Here is a 16546-nt window from a genome sequence, read left to right as displayed (position 1 = left end):
GCACAGTGGTGGAAAATAAACCATTTGATATCAAAGATCGTTTAGCTGTTTTACAGGACTTAAATGAACTAAGATCGAAACAATGCAATATGTTCCTGAAGCCAACCACCACTGGGGAAATTCCAGACGTCCCAGCAAGGCCTGTCTGGATCCCAAAGCTTCGGGATCTAGTCAGAGAGAAGATCGCAGACAAGTAGGAATTTGTGCCTTCTTACAGACAACCTATACCTGTACGGAACAAGAACAGTACTTCTGCCACCCCTTGCAGGAAAAAAGGAGAAAACATTTGTGTCAATCGACCTCATCAAATGACTCTATGTGACCAATACTAAACAGTAGGCCTTGATGACTCCGACCAAGTAGCAGACGCACTCCTCTAGCTACTATCCAAGAGGTTCAAACTGAAAGACTCATCACCATCGAGAATTCAGCAGTAAGAAATGAAGGACTAAGCAACAATGCTATGGAACTCATTCCTCGTGAAATAACAGTTCGTTCTGATACACCTGTTTACACCAACGTAACACATGTTCAACTGGTACCAGCGATTTCAATGAATCCTGATGCAATTTCAACCATTGACAGAACTGCCTCTGGCTATTTCATTAACTTTGATACATTTTCTGAGGGTCCAAGCGAACCGGAAACGACGCCAGCCAAAAGAACTTTCAAAGAATGAGCACAAGACTTTTTTCATCTCCTGAAAAAGACTTATCTGGTTTCATAATGGAGTGAACTATGGATTATTTCTGGAATACTTTTCTTTCTGCTTTGGCTAGCTTTATTAATGACTCTGAGCATGCTGATAAATGGAAGATATATTCACTTGGACACAGAAAGTAAAAATGTGAACTTACTTTTGAAACCACACAAATCATCCCATCGTGAAGCAAGAGAAATAGGAACTACACTACACCTGGACGACGCCAGTTTTAACAAACCCAGAGGCTGGGCAGGAAGGAGGGAACAGGGGCAGTGAAGTGATGTGTCGCTGTTTGATAGGACAAACAGAGACTTCCTGCCAGCCCCCTACTCAGCTTTTAAAAAGTGCTTGCACAGGAAGAGAAGCTCTCTCTGGGATGTGGTCTGCTGAGGCAGAAGGTGCAAAAGCCTGGCGCAGGGAGCCAGTGAAGACAGAGCCCTGTTTAATCCCCCCTCTCAGAGACCCAGAGGGCAAAGGAGAGTGCTCCCAGTGGCTGGGGGGCGTCACCAGGAGTAAGAAGAGGCCAAAAGCAGGAAGATCGGACCCCTGGGGGCTGAGATATTCCCCCCAGAAGGTGAGCGACCTTTGACCTGCGGCCAACTGACGACAAAGCGCGTGGGGCTCCACTGCCGGTTCAGAGAATGCCCCTGGGGTGAGTCGGGTCCCGGGGGCTGCACTCACAAGAAGAAAAGTCGGGGAGCGCCGTTGAGCTCCCTGTGAAACATGCCCTCCTCGGGGTGCCAGGAGCCCACCCTGACCCCTGCCAAAACTGGAGGCAGGGGAGCGCCGTCGCGCCCCTTCCTGACAATGGGGGGAGGGGCCCGGGATCCTAACTCTGGGCCCTGTGTGAGACGTGGAGGCGGGGGAGCGCAGTCGCGCAACCCCCAGTGAAAATGTGCGCAAGTGGCCCTGGACCCCATCCCCAGGCCTCGAAGATAAAGAGGAGCTGGGGGCGGTGTCGTGCCCCCTCGCAAAGAAGTCTCGAGGGGACTTGGACCCTATCCCCTGGCCCCGAAGCAAAGTAGGGGAGCACTATTGTGCTCCCCGTGAAGATGCCACCCAGCGGAGCACAAGGAGCCCACCATGGCCCCCGCTGACGCTGGATGTGGGGAGCGCCGTAGCGCCCACAAAGATGTTCGGTGCCCGGGTCCCATCACCGGGCCCCAAGTACTGGCAAGCGAGTGGGGAATGCTGTTGGGGAAGTCGGAGGAGCCGGCGAAGATCCGAGCGTCTGCCTGCCGGAGCGGGCAGACCAGAAGAGGAAGCTGGCTCCTGCAGCAGCACGCGAGGGTGCTGGCCAAGCGGGGAGCCGGCGGGGGCAGCCGGGGGTGGGCTCCCTGAGCAGCCCTCCACAGTCGAGGCATGCGGAGGTCCTGGGTGGGACCGACCAGGACCCCGAAAGAGCAGGAAAGTGCGGTCAGGGGCCCGGGTGGGACTGGGCCACCGAAAGTTAGCAAAGGCGGCCGGGGGTGGGCACCCGAGCCGTTTCACTCCCCTGGAGGTCCGGGGGGGACGGGACCTTCCAACGAGGGAAGCCATGGTCAGAGGCCGACATCGCGGCTCTCCCCAACGCAGCGGGAGAGCTGCTGTTATAATACGCATAGAAAGGAGCCTGAAGCGCCCCATAATGCCTTGCAAGGCATGGGGAAATCATCGTTTTTGGTGCCTGGTGGCCCCCAGAGGAGGGGGGTCTCCCTCATTTGTGAAAAAGGTGCAGGGGGAGCTGATGGAGAAGCGCAGTCTCCCCCCCAGCACAAAGAGAAGTCCCTCCCTAAGTCACATGGGGACTTGAAAAGAATAACCCCTCAAGGGCTCAGCCAGCATTTAACACCTTCTGGGTTTGAACTTTTGTTCTACAGCTGAGGGTGTATTGAAAAGTGCATCAAGGACTGAAGGGCTGAATTGGGGATGTCTGCAGAAGGGCATCTCCTGGAGGTGAAGAGGTGTAATTGCATCAGAAATGCTTTTACTAACGTTATTTCTTTTAGAGGGACTGAAGGTCACATGTGTACGGTGAAGTACCTGTGTGAGGAGATGTCATAAGCAAAGTGGGGTTATGCTTGGGTGTCTGGCTGTATATGTGCAATCCTGTGATTTCATCTGTGATGCCTTTAGGGGCTGGAATTGCAGTGCATTCTAGTGATCCACAAATGTGATAAGTACTGTCACTCTAAAGTGATGCGTAAACATGTATTCTTGCTGCTGCGCTTAGGTGAAGAACCCCGACTGCTAGCCCTTAAGATGTAGAGGTGTATACTTCATGGTCAGTAGGAAATGCTCAGTCAGGGCTGTGTGTCACCAAGGGAGGGTTACCTATTTTAAATGCTTGTTGAGATAATGGGGGGGTCGCCACTGGGATGGTGCCAGTGTGCAGGGCCCTCGCCCCAGGCTATGTTCAACCAACTGCATTGGGGGGCAAGTTGATGTGCATACATGGGAGTGGTGGTACTAGACCCCACCCCCCTGCGGGAGGGGTGGAGATGTTATGCAATGTCACAAAGTAATTCCAACAGCTTATGTATATTTGTACATTGGTGCATAGTATTGAGTACTGTGTGTGTTTAATAAATGTACTCTTACTTTTATAAAGCAAAGCACAGACTGGACAATCAATTATTGAGTGTTATTTCTGCGCACCTGCAAATGGCGATTGCTAGCCCACACCACCTCCCTTGAGTAAGCCTCAGACTGCTCTGCAACGCTACCCTCTGAGAGTCAGGCGCTACAATTGGGTGTTTGGTTCCCAGTGAAGGATAAATGTAGTCATGTTATTTGTGCAGGCCTCACAGATGCTGCCTCGTTTTCCAACATCATGTGACAAAGCATTCAGGGTGTCCAGGGTCAGGCCTTAGTCATGCCTGACCCCTCCCCTACAGAACGTATTTTAGAATTAAAGAACTGCCCGGGGTTGTATTAAATTTCACGTCAATGATTTTTGTCCTTATGTATGTATATTGCAAAACGTGCATTTGTGGCTATTGGGTTGGGTTATTAATTTCTGAAAAGTTTATACCAATCAAGGCAGTCCAGACTTTTTATGTTATCACACCTTATGTTCAAGGCAATAGTTCTAATGCCCTGAGCTTGAAAAGTTTACTTAAGTTCTATAGACCTGGGTTGCGTGTTATGAAAGATTCCTTTTCTAGTCATTAAGCCAGGATTGAGCAGATAGTTTTAATCTTATGTATAACATTAGGGTATGTATAAATCTGTGATGGGTTCTGTAGCACGGGCCCTCATTCAGTACAGTAGGGTACTTACCCTGATTACTATAACAACCCCTTAGACAGCGGCACACATTGTTGTCTGTTTCAGGGAGGCTAGAAAGATTCCTATTGCCTATGTCAGACTCACTGGTCCACCTGCAGAACCACTCAGGTTTAGGCAGGTGTCCAAGCACGACAAATGCTGACTCCCGCGGGTGAAGTGGCATGTAGCAATGCAGATTAAGGGAGCTGGCACTTTCATCCAAGAAAGCCTTTCAGAATTAGAAGGTTTAAAGGATCCCTGAGATGGGAGGAGGAGGAGGAGAGCCAGAGACAAATCTTATCAGTCTTTTTCCAGGGAAACTCAGACACTGCTGCCATTTCAGAAGCATAAGTGAATGGATTTGGGCTTCCATTTATATACGGAAGAAGCCGAAAAAAGTTAGTAGTACAAAACCAGATCATTTAATAGAACATGCCAGCTGTCCAACCCCTCGTCCATTCAGGTTATTGAAGGAGTAAGAGTTCAAAGGTGCTCTATATTAACCTTAGTGTCCCACTGGTCTGTGGGGGGAGGGGGGGATTCTGACTGCTGCCTTTTTTTCTCTCTCCTAGGCAAGTCCCACACCAGGATATGGGGTGGGCCACCATGGGGAGGTGACAGAACAGATGAAAAGAAACTATGAGTCAAAAACGGGATTGGGACTTGTGCTCTCTCTCTCTCTCTCTCTCTCTCTCTCTCTCTCTCTCTCTCTCTCTCTCTCTCTCTCTCTCTCTCTCTAGGAAAGACATCTGTACTATGGCATTACAAAGGATTCCATAAAATTGGAAGGACATTTCTAAGGAAACTGCTAAAGTTCTGATGGAACTTTGACCCGGATACAACATGATAGCCACTGGTAAAGGTTTAAAAAATGTAAAGTATTAACCCTAAAATATCTTGGCCTATGTGTAACTAACAGCGTCATAGTAGACCATCATTAGGAGTGGTATCTTTTTGAGTGTGGAGTCTCCTCACATAAAAGGATAGGAGAAACCTATCCTTTTATGTGCAGAGACTCCTCACTTGTAAACATATGACTAGTAAATCCCTTTGTGAATACCAAACAGTTGTAAACTTACACAAAAGTGTAAGTTTACCTTTGTGAATCAGGCCTAGAATCTCCAATGGTGTAACATGAAAAGGGGCGCGAGAAGCACAAATGACATTTATAAGCAAAAAATATATTTCGGTGCCAAATCACTTTTAGGTACCAAATTACTGCGTGTGAAGTTTCCATTGCAGTGCATGGATGTTTCGCTTCACCACCCATGCACTCTTTAGCCAGGAGAAATAATACACTTACAACCCAATAGCAGTGAGAATAAAACACCACTCTGACCGGATGTATGACGTTACAATGCATACTTTTACAACGCATGCACTTACAACGCATTTTTTACATCGCAACATCCACTACAACGCATTCCATTACATCGCATGACACTACAACGCATTTTAAAAAACTATTTTTACAACGCATTCCATTATATCACATACTACCTTTACAACGCATATCATTACAACGCATACTGTTACATTGCATTTAAGGTAAGTATTGGATAGTATAGGGGTAAAAAATACTATTCTAACTCCAGGGGGTGCAACAGTAGGGTAAGTGTTGGATAGTGTAGGGTTTAAAAATTACTATTCTAACTCCAATGGTATGCATTGTAATGGTATGCGTTGTAATGCCTGCGTTGTAGTGACATGCGATGTAGTGTCATGCGTTGTAATGGTATGCGTTGTAATGGTATGCGTTGTAGTGTCATGCGTTGTAAAGGATGTTCCGTTGTAATGCCTGCGTTGTAAGTGTAGTGCGATGTAATAGTTGCGTTGTAAAGGTTGTTTCCCCTCTGACCTGATACAAAATATGAAGGACACATTCGTCTAGCAATGGTCGGATGGGAAGGACCAAAAAAAAGACAATGGCTATGGGATGCTGACCTAAAACCGCTCTCTGAATGTAGATAGTGTTGATTAGGAGTGGTTGTAACTCCTGTAGTTTTCTGTAGTGCAATTAGGCACAACTACAGCAAAATGATGCCAGATTATGAAAGGAGCGCAATCCAGCATTTAGCACTGCTTTCTAAGTGCAAAATTCGCCTTTGTATCCAAAATGAACTTGACTATTCATTTGTCTTAAGAGAATAGCCCTAAATGCAACAGAACATGGTGAGCAGCAGCCACTGCTAAATGTCTCGTTCCTGTGTTCTTGCAGAAAGAGTTTTGTGCCAAATTACTCATAATTAAGCAAACAGGCATAAAAATGCATTTTTGGTCATTTTGGAGCAAAAGAGTAACGCAGAATGACCATATTTACTCCAATTACTCCAGCTTAATTAAAATGTTGCTCAGGCCTACTGTTGATGACACAGGCTCAGTAAACAGCTAAAAACTCTCTATAGCCAAATCTTGAAATATACAATTTTGACACTAACATAGGTGGTGTATTCCAAAGTGGGTCTGTAGCAAAGTGAACCGCTTATCAGAGGCCCTCTTGTAGTGTAGTTCCTATATCCCTGATAGGCTCTGCGCATTGGAATAACATACACTATAGATTTGACATAGGACTGAGGTCAGTATGTCTCTATCGAGTACATTAAACTTAATTACCTGTGTGTGCCAGCTAACTCAGAGGTCACTAGAAACTTCTAGAATACACAAGAAGGGATTCGTTTCTGACAACCGCATAAACATGACAACTTTGTTTCCCTTAGAGTCGGAACAATCTCAGAACCGTGGAAACAATAGATAACAGTTTCACTCAGTCAATCGTGCATGCTTCGTTTCTACAGAGTTGCATAGAAAAAGAGAGACAGGCGTTTCAATCAAAAGGGTTTATTGAACAGTCTTATTTCTCATGCAAGAGATATCAACTGCTACAATCGTAAGACAGGATGCGAAGTACAATACGTACAGCGTTAGCAGTAAGATAAAATAATACTGCAATAGCATGGTTTGTAGCTATGACATATATTAATTAAAATACATACATAAATAACACAGGCTAAAATGTGATACTCATCTGATGCTTCTAAATAGTTCTACCCCAGTGTACCTAACCTAAGTGAAGTATGAGGTAAGAAGTAGGTGCTGTTTTCTAAAGTATAGCTAGCTATAGCTATAGTTTTGCCAAGAGTTGCCAAACGTTTCTCTAAGATCTAGTCTGCTCCATACCTTAGAATGGGCAAGGTTGGAATCTCTTTCCGGGACTCGATATCCAACACCCCGCAAGGGGAGTCAGAAACACTGGAGCTAGATTCTCTGCGAAGTGGATGACAATATCTGGTCAGTGCGTCAGGCTGGAACTCGATTTCCTCCCGAACTTGACGTGGCGAACCACAAGTAGGGAGTCGAGCTGGATTGTGCCGGAAAAGTGGTTTGCCAGGGCAAGTGCAGGTATATTTATATCTTGAGGGTGTTTAGGAATTTCTGTATTGACGTAAAAGTCTGGCATCGGAACGTCATGAATGAACCCCTAAGGAACAGATGTTCATGCATACTAAATGAGTTCTTGGAGAAATCAATATCCAAGCAAGGGAAATTCCTAAAGACTTAAGAGTCTGGTTTTCCAAGAACTCGTTGTGACGTGGATTGTCGGATGTAGGAGACCATGCCTGTATTTGGTTAGCATGGACAATGCCTAAATAAAGGCTGGATTTTATATGCCTAAATAAGGGCAATATGGATTGTACCTATATAAGGGCATAAATCGGGAAACCTATATACGGAATCTAAATCTACACACAACACTCTCTGAAAGTCCTATGAATACAGGTTACAAAAGCCCCCTGAAGATCTGGTACAGAGAGCTCAGACTATTTCTATCACTACTGGAAAGGGCTGTAATGGGGGCGGTGGAGTGCACTATCTCTTCTCAGCTGCCATGAGTAGTGGAAATAATCTCCTGTAGGGAAAGGCACAAATGCATATTTTGTGGAGAAAATTGGCAGAAGGTGAAGCCTAAACAGAATGACAAAGTTGGGATTTGTCTGGGTTGGGGTCAAGTCAAATATAACAGTGGGAAACTACTTCCATTCGTGGAATTCCGAGCAGTCTGAAACATTCCGCAGGGACACTTTTTACTATATGGGGTGGTCACATGGGCCATGCGCAGATACTGGGGACAACCGAACCGCCCACACATTCCACATGTGAATACGTAAGCCTAGCAGGGGGTGTCATCAAAGCTGTCTCATGCCGCTACCGACGCATCCGACGAGACTCCACGAAACCATTGGAGGGGTTACGAGCCAAGTGGGAAGCTGACCTCGGTAATCCCATAGAAGATAAGGACTGGGAAAATACGCTCCTGAGGGCCACTAAAGTATCCCGCAATGCACGATTTTAGTTAATCAGCTTTTACACTTTGCATAGGGCATACATCACAGCAGACAGAATAAATCGGTATTTCCACCAGGACAATGCGAGCTGCCCACATTGTAGGGAGGCAGGAGCTAGCTATATCCACATGATGTGGAGTTGTCCACAGCTTGAAGGGTATTGGGAAGAAGTGATCAGGGAAACAGCTCGAGTCACAGGGAAAGAGAGACAATGCACCCCAGACCACGTGCTGCTTAACCTGTTCCACCACTCCGCCAAGACCAAAGTAACAGCAAGGTTCCAAGACCTAGCCTATATACTGGCAAAGCAAGAACTGACGAGCAAGTGGAATGCCCCAGCAGGCCCTAGTATACTAAACTGGAAGCGGGAACTGCAGAAATGGTCAGGTTGCGAAAATAGAAATACTGCTCAGGAATGCAAAGCGAGGAATAGGCAGACTGGAGAGGGCGCAGGCTTGGGGAGCCCTAGTTGATGACCTGAAAAATGCAGATCGGGAGTCCACTCCCAGCATGCCACAGGACCGGTCCCGACCAGATCGCCCTAGCAACCAGGAACAAGGGAGGGAGCAATGTGCATAACACAACGAACACAGCCACACAGTGCTTGCAGGCCCGGGGGAATAGGTGAATCCTGCCTCAATGGGTAACTACGGAGAGGGACCCAGACCACATCTACGACGGGAGACGAAGTGTCCTACTAGTCGACAGCAGTGCGGGGGGGGGGGGGAGGGATGGGTGGGAAGTTGGGGAGGAAACGCTAGACCACTGCACATGGCATAGTATATCCCACAGCCAGGAACCACACAGACATCTGAAACATATCAAGAACTGTATTGCATAGGGTGAACAATAGCCGTCTAAACAATGAAGGCAAGTCCGAAATGCTAACCTTTATCATTTGAGAACAAGAAAGGCACTATGAATGTACCACTGTTATTAAAATGTTAATAAAATATGTTTAAAAAAAATAAATATATATATAACAGTGGGAATTTTATGGAGAGCGATGAGGCAAAATATGACACTGGGAAGTTAGGGTCTCAGGGCTCTGGACGTGGTTACAACACAGAGGGGGGGGGGGGGGGGTGAAAGAACCACAACAAGGTTTCTTAAGAAAAGATACTCAGCCCTAAAGGTTTGGGGCAGGAATCAATGACACTGTGGATTCCCGGGTATACGCAGAGAAAGAGTGGAGGGAAGCACTGCGCGAGCGATGTCTGGGAAAGCACAACACCACACATGTGTGATACCTTGTCTAGTACTGAAAACAATGACACAGCAGCTCATAATTCAATACTAATATAACAGAAATGGCCTTGTGGAGCCATGAACTCGCAGAGGCACTCGGAATGAAAACGTTTGCCTCCACAGGGCCATAAAATCCTTCAACAACTTTCAATATCTCGATTCTGTACAATTGTATATTTTGATTCCACAGGTTATAAACAACAGAGAGAAACGCTAAAGAGAAGTGATCTTAATGTTGACTTTCAGAAACTGTTCCCATATTGAATCAGGTCTTTCATGCCATCACCCCAGCTGTAAATGCGACAAGAGTAGCTCCTGGCCGTGGCGACCACCGCTGACGTTCAGGGGTGAGACCGGTGTTGGCGAAACCTTGACCTCTGAGTTCAGGTTGGCCAACAGCATCCTTGGTTCTGCGTCTTGCTGTGTGTGTGTGTGTTGGGGGGTGTTGAGAGTGAGGGCAGACTACTCGGGTGGGAACATTTGTGGGGGAACAACACGTACCTCAAGCGGCAGCTAGAGGGGTATTTTAGGCCTTGTCCTTTTACCACTAGGAGAAAAGCAGACTGGAAGAACAGGGGACATATTCAACTGCTGTTTTACTCTTGGTAGTAGGGACTGCGGTGATTGATTTGAGGTACACAAGTCCAAGCCAGCCAACAGAAGCCCTCAATTCGATTGACATGGAGTTTAATACTGAATGTGTCTTTGTTCCCCCTTTGTGACACAGAGCAGCCTGGCCTGTCAGCCACCGAACTCGTGACTGTTGCCCCTGGAGATCCTGCCAAAATCCCCTGCCTGTATCCCTGCAAATATAACAGCTACCAGATCTACTGGTGCAAGTGGAACAGTGGCGGCTGCGACCCTATGACCTGCACCGAGGAGCACCAGAGCGGGCTGTCCATCAGCTGCGACCAAGACACCAGGGAGTTCCTGCTGTCAATCAACAGCGCCTCGCAGCACGATGAGGGCTGGTACTGGTGTGGAGTTCGGAAAGAGGGCCGCTATGGGGAAACCCTGAGAGTGCACTTGAAAGTTAGTGAGGAAGGTAACTTCTTGCCCATATCACTTCAAATCTTTACAAGACAGGACTGTGGTGTTCAGTAAACATCTACTTTGGTGCGTACGCTGTGTGCTGGGTGAATGTTTGATTGAAACACCTTTCAGTAACTCTAAAAAGGTAGAGGGATGGCTCTGTGAATTAACAGGTAAGATTGAGAAAGTGTATTCAACTCTTGTCTTCTGCCTCCTGCACTCGACCACAAGAATAGCGCTGAGAAGCTGACGCTGAACTCCCTACTGGGTCCGCCAGCCAAGGGAAGCAGCAGCATGGGTTTTATCATTCTTGTATAGTACACACTGCTTATAAAAGTCTGTCTGCATCGCTCTTAAAAACAATACTAAGACACACAACTTACTTCTCTAGCAATCCCTAATGCGGCTCCTCCACCCTCATTTGACATCGAAGCACCAGAAACTGGACCCAGAAGTAAAAGTGGAAAAAGGACTAATGTTGATACAGCTAATGAAGAAAGGTAAGCAAAAAAAACCCTGTTTATCCTCAACGAAACATTGCAGAAAACGAATGTAGTCTCTACTCTGGACCTGGCTGAACCGATGAGCGGTGGAGCCATCGGATGTCCTGCAGTTCCTGGCCTCACCCTTGGCCGGAAGTGGTGCTGGCAGTAAGTGGAAGGAGGCAACAGCCCATTATTACCACCTGGAGTGAGATCTTTGGAGTGGACAAGTCAGAGCCGGCTTTCTCCATTAACCTGTATTGAACTGAAGGACATTTTATGCGAGAGAAATGTAAACTGATGTCATTTTTGTGTTACCAAAAAAATAGGGCGTTTCCCATCCGAATTGGGAGCATGAGTGAGGCTGGGAGCTTGAAGCGGGAGTTGCTTTGTAATTAGACAGATATCTAACCTTGAAAGACTCGCTTCCTGTTTGAAGAGCTGGAAAGTGAGACGGCCATGTTTGTTCAGTGTCGAATGTGCAGTGGCACGGCAGTGCGGCCATTACCGAGGGCTAGTACTGATACTGAAGGACAGCATTGTCCTAAGACAGCTCTCCTCTCAGCCAGGGTAACCAGCAGTTACCTAGCAACACATTGAAGACCAAACGTGAGCCAGTTACCTGTAGAAGGATGAGAAGGTCACCAGGAAATGCAAACACTGAGTATGCCCGCAAGTGGGTAATCGAGGTCGTCCGGTGTGCCTGTCGAATGATGAGACACCGATCATGTATGAGAGGACAGCCGCAGAGTCTCTCCCTGGGACGCTGATGTGAAGGTTGCAGGAGGTCGTCCCGTGTGCCTGTCGAATGATGAGACACAGATCATGTATGAGAGGACAGTCGCAGAGTCTCTCCCTGCGACGCTGATGTGAAGGTTGCAGGAAGTCATCCGGTGTGCCTGTCGAATGATGAGACACAGATTATGTATGAGAGGACAGCCGCAGAGTCTCTCCCTCTGACGCTGATGTGAAGGTTGCGGGAGGTCGTCCAGTGTGCCTGTCGAATGATGAGACACCGATCATGTATGAGAGGACAGCCGCAGAGTCTCTCCCTGGGACGCTGATTTGAAGGTTGCAGGAGGTTGTCCGGTGTGCCTGTCGAATGATGAGACACAGATTATGTATGAGAGGCTAGTCGCAGAGTCTCTCCCTGGGACGCTGATGTGAAGGTTGCAGGAGGTCGTCCGCTGTGCCTGTCGAATGATGAGACACAGATCATGTATGAGAGGACAGCCAAAGAGTCTCTCCCTGGGACGCTGATGTGAAGGTTGCAGGAGGTCGTCCAGTTTGCCTGTCGAATGATGAGACACAGATCATGTATGAGAGGACAGCTGCAGAGTCTCTCCCTGGGATGCTGATGTGAAAGTTGCAGGAGGTCATCCGGTTTGCCTGTCGAATGATGAGACACAGATCATGTATGAGAGGACAGCCGCAGAGTCTCTCCCTGGGACGCTGATGCGAAGGTTGCAGGAGGTCGTCCGGTTTGCCTGTCGAATGATGAGACACAGATCATGTATGAGAGGACAGCCGCAGAGTCTCTCCCTCTGATGCTGATGTGAAGGTTGCAGGAGGCCGTCCGGTGTTCCTGTCGAATGATGAGACACCGATCATGTATGAGAGGACAGCCGCAGAGTCTCTCCCTGGGACGGTGATGTGAAGGTTGCAGGAGGTCGTCCAGTTTGCCTGTCGAATGATGAGACACAGATCATGTATGAGAGGACAGTCGCAGAGTCTCTCCCTGGGACGCTGATGTAAAGGTTGCATGAGGTCGTCCGGTGTGCCTGTCGAATGATGAGACACAGATCATGTATGAGAGGACAGCCGCGGAGACTCTCCCTGGGACGCTGATGTGAAGGTTGCAGGAGGTCGTCCAGTTTGCCTGTCGAATGATGAGACAGATCATGTATGAGAGGACAGCCGCAGAGTCTCTCCCTGGGACGCTGATGTGAAGGTTGCAGGAGGTCGTTCGGTGTGCCTGTGGAATGATGAGACACAGATCATGTATGAGAGGACAGCCGCAGAGTCTCTCCCTGGGACGCTGATGTGAAGGTTGCAGGAGGTCGTCCGGTGTGCCTGTGGAATGATGAGACACAGATCATGTATGAGAGAACAGCCGCAGAGTCTCTCCCTGGGACGCTGATGCGAAGGTTGCAGGAGGTCGTCCGGTTTGCCTGTCGAATGATGAGACACAGATCATGTATGAGAGGACAGCCGCAGAGTCTCTCCCTCTGATGCTGATGTGAAGGTTGCAGGAGGCCGTCCGGTGTTCCTGTCGAATGATGAGACACCGATCATGTATGAGAGGACAGCCGCAGAGTCTCTCCCTGGGACGCTGATGTGAAGGTTGCAGGAGGTCATCCGGTGTGCCTGTCGAATGATGAGACACAGATCATGTATGAGAGGACAGTCGCAGAGTCTCTCCCTGGGACGCTGATGTAAAGGTTGCAGGAGGTCGTCCGGTGTGCCTGTCGAATGATGAGACACAGATCATGTATGAGAGGACAGCCGCGGAGACTCTCCCTGGGACGCTGATGTGAAGGTTGCAGGAGGTCGTCCAGTTTGCCTGTCGAATGATGAGACACAGATCATGGATGAGAGGACAGCCGCAGAGTCTCTCCCTGGGACGCTGATTTGAAGGTTGCAGGAGGTCATCCGGTTTGCCTGTCGAATGATGAGACAGATCATGTATGAGAGGACAGCCGCAGAGTCTCTCCCTGGGACGCTGATGTGAAGGTTGCAGGAGGTCGTCCGGTGTGTCTGTGGAATGATGAGACACAGATCATGTATGAGAGAACAGCCGCAGAGTCTCTCCCTGGGACGCTGATGTGAAGGTTGCAGGAGGTCATCCGGTGTGCCTGTGGAATGATGAGACACAGATCATGTATGAGAGGACAGCCACAGAGTCTCTCCTTGGGACGCTGATGTGAAGGTTGCAGGAGGTCGTCCGGTGTGCCTGTCAAATGATGAGACACAGATCATGTATGAGGGGACAGCCGCAGAGTCTCTCCCTGGGACACTGATGTGAAGGTTGCAGGAGGTTGTCCGGTGTGCCTGTCGAATGATGAGACACAGATCATGTATGAGAGGACAGCCGCAGAGTCTCTCCCTGGGACGCTGATGTGAAGGTTGCAGGAGGTCGTCCGGTGTGCCTGTCAAATGATGAGACACAGATCATGTATGAGAGGACAGCTGCAGAGTCTCTCCCTGGGATGCTGATGTGAAGGTTGCAGGAGGTCGTCCGGTGTGCCTGTCGAATGATGAGACACCGATCATGTATAAGAGGACAGCCGCAGAGTCTATCCCTCTGATGCTGATGTGAAGGTTGCAGGAGGCCGTCCGGTGTTCCTGTCGAATGATGAGACACCGATCATGTATGAGAGGACAGCCGCAGAGTCTCTCCCTGGGACGCTGATGTGAAGGTTGCAGGAGGTCATCCGGTGTGCCTGTCGAATGATGAGACACAGATCATGTATGAGAGGACAGTCGCAGAGTCTCTCCCTGGGACGCTGATGTAAAGGTTGCAGGAGGTCGTCCGGTGTGCCTGTCGAATGATGAGACACAGATCATGTATGAGAGGACAGCCGCGGAGACTCTCCCTGGGACGCTGATGTGAAGGTTGCAGGAGGTCGTCCAGTTTGCCTGTCGAATGATGAGACACAGATCATGTATGAGAGGACAGCCGCAGAGTCTTTCCCTGGGACGCTGATGTGAAGGTTGCAGGAGGTCATCCGGTTTGCCTGTCGAATGATGAGACACTGATCATGTATGAGAGGACAGCCGCAGAGTCTCTCCCTGGGACGCTGATGTGAAGGTTGCAGGAGGTCGTCCGGTTTGCCTGTCGAATGATGAGACACAGATCATGTATGAGAGGACAGCCGCAGAGTATCTCCCTGGGACGCTGATGTGAAGGTTGCAGGAGGTCGTCCAGTTTGCCTGTCGAATGATGAGACACAGATCATGGATGAGAGGACAGCCGCAGAGTCTCTCCCTGGGACGCTGATTTGAAGGTTGCAGGAGGTCATCCGGTTTGCCTGTGGAATGATGAGACAGATCATGTATGAGAGGACAGCCGCAGAGTCTCTCCCTGGGACGCTGATGTGAAGGTTGCAGGAGGTCGTTCGGTGTGCCTGTGGAATGATGAGACACAGATCATGTATGAGAGGACAGCCGCAGAGTCTCTCCCTGGGACGCTGATGTGAAGGTTGCAGGAGGTCGTCCGGTTTTCCTGTCAAATGATGAGACACAGATCATGTATGAGAGGACAGCCGCAGAGTCTCTCCCTGGGACGCTGATGTGAAGGTTGCAGGAGGTCGTCCGGTGTGCCTGTGGAATGATGAGACACAGATCATGTATGAGAGAACAGCCGCAGAGTCTCTCCCTGGGACACTGATGTGAAGGTTGCAGGAGGTCGTCCGGTGTGCCTGTGGAATGATGAGACACAGATCATGTATGAGAGGACAGCCACAGAGTCTCTCCCTGGGACGCTGATGTGAAGGTTGCAGGAGGTCGTCCGGTGTGCCTGTCAAATGATGAGGCACAGATCATGTATGAGAGGACAGCCGCAGAGTCTCTCCCTGGGACACTGATGTGAAGGTTGCAGGAGGTCGTCCGGTGTGCCTGTCGAATGATGAGACACAGATCATGTATGACAGGACAGCCGCAGAGTCTCTCCCTGGGACGCTGATGTGAAGGTTGCAGGAGGTCGTCCGGTGTGCCTGTCAAATGATGAGACACAGATCATGTATGAGAGGACAGCTGCAGAGTCTCTCCCTGGGACGCTGATGTGAAGGTTGCAGGAGGTCGTCCGGTGTGCCTGTCGAATGATGAGACACCGATCATGTATAAGAGGACAGCCGCAGAGTCTTTCCCTGGGACACTGATGTGAAGGTTGCAGGAGGTCGTCCGGTTGCCAGTGAAATGACGAGACACAGATCATGTATGAGAGGACAGCCGCAGAGTCTCTCCCTGGGACGCTGATGTGAAGGTTGCAGGAGGTCGTCCGGTGTGCCTCTCGAATGATGAGACACAGATCATGTATGAGAGGACAGCCGCAGAGACTCTCCCTGGGACGCTGATGTGAAGGTTGCAGGAGGTCGTCCGGTGTGCCTGTCGAATGATGAGACACAGATCATGTATGAGATGACAGCCGCAGAGTCTGATGTTGATGTTGCAGCTCGTCCAGCTCTGGCGAGTAATCCCTCTTCTTTATCTCCTCCCCAGCTCACCTGAGACCAAGACCAGCTTCGTCCTGCCCATCGTCCTGTCCCTGGGTGCGGTGGTCCTCCTGCTGGCTGCTGCATACCTTGTTTTCAGGCTGAGGTCGAGAACACGCTCAGGTGAGTTCTGGGGGGTTTCTTCAGTGTTTCAGTCACCTTTTGAACATCACCCCTAAAGATCTGAGGCCCATCAATAACAAACAGCTCGGGACAGCAGTTGTGGCACAGCACTGCCGGCGTCTGCTTGTGTGGGGCCTCCTCTGTCCCATCAAC

The 16546-nt window shown here is 49.2% G+C and overlaps 1 protein-coding gene across 6 annotated transcripts in view; it reads left to right on the top strand.

Moving 5' to 3' along the window:
• Nucleotides 1-16546, top strand: part of LOC146869661 (polymeric immunoglobulin receptor-like) — a 264598-nt gene that overhangs the window by 226022 nt on the left and 22030 nt on the right. For all 6 annotated transcript variants that reach the window (XM_085609666.1, XM_085609677.1, XM_085609621.1 and 3 more), the window contains 3 exons: nucleotides 10271-10588; nucleotides 10967-11075; nucleotides 16278-16393. In XM_085609666.1, the coding sequence (XP_085465792.1) occupies nucleotides 10271-10588; nucleotides 10967-11075; nucleotides 16278-16393 (543 nt within the window). The remainder of the gene's footprint in view (nucleotides 1-10270; nucleotides 10589-10966; nucleotides 11076-16277; nucleotides 16394-16546) is intronic.

The sequence above is a fragment of the Triturus cristatus genome, chromosome 1_1 (assembly GCF_964204655.1).
Source record: "Triturus cristatus chromosome 1_1, aTriCri1.1, whole genome shotgun sequence".
NCBI lineage: Eukaryota > Metazoa > Chordata > Amphibia > Caudata > Salamandridae > Triturus > Triturus cristatus.
The sequence above is the reverse complement of the archived record's forward strand: the minus strand, read 5'-3'. Positions and strand labels throughout refer to the sequence as shown.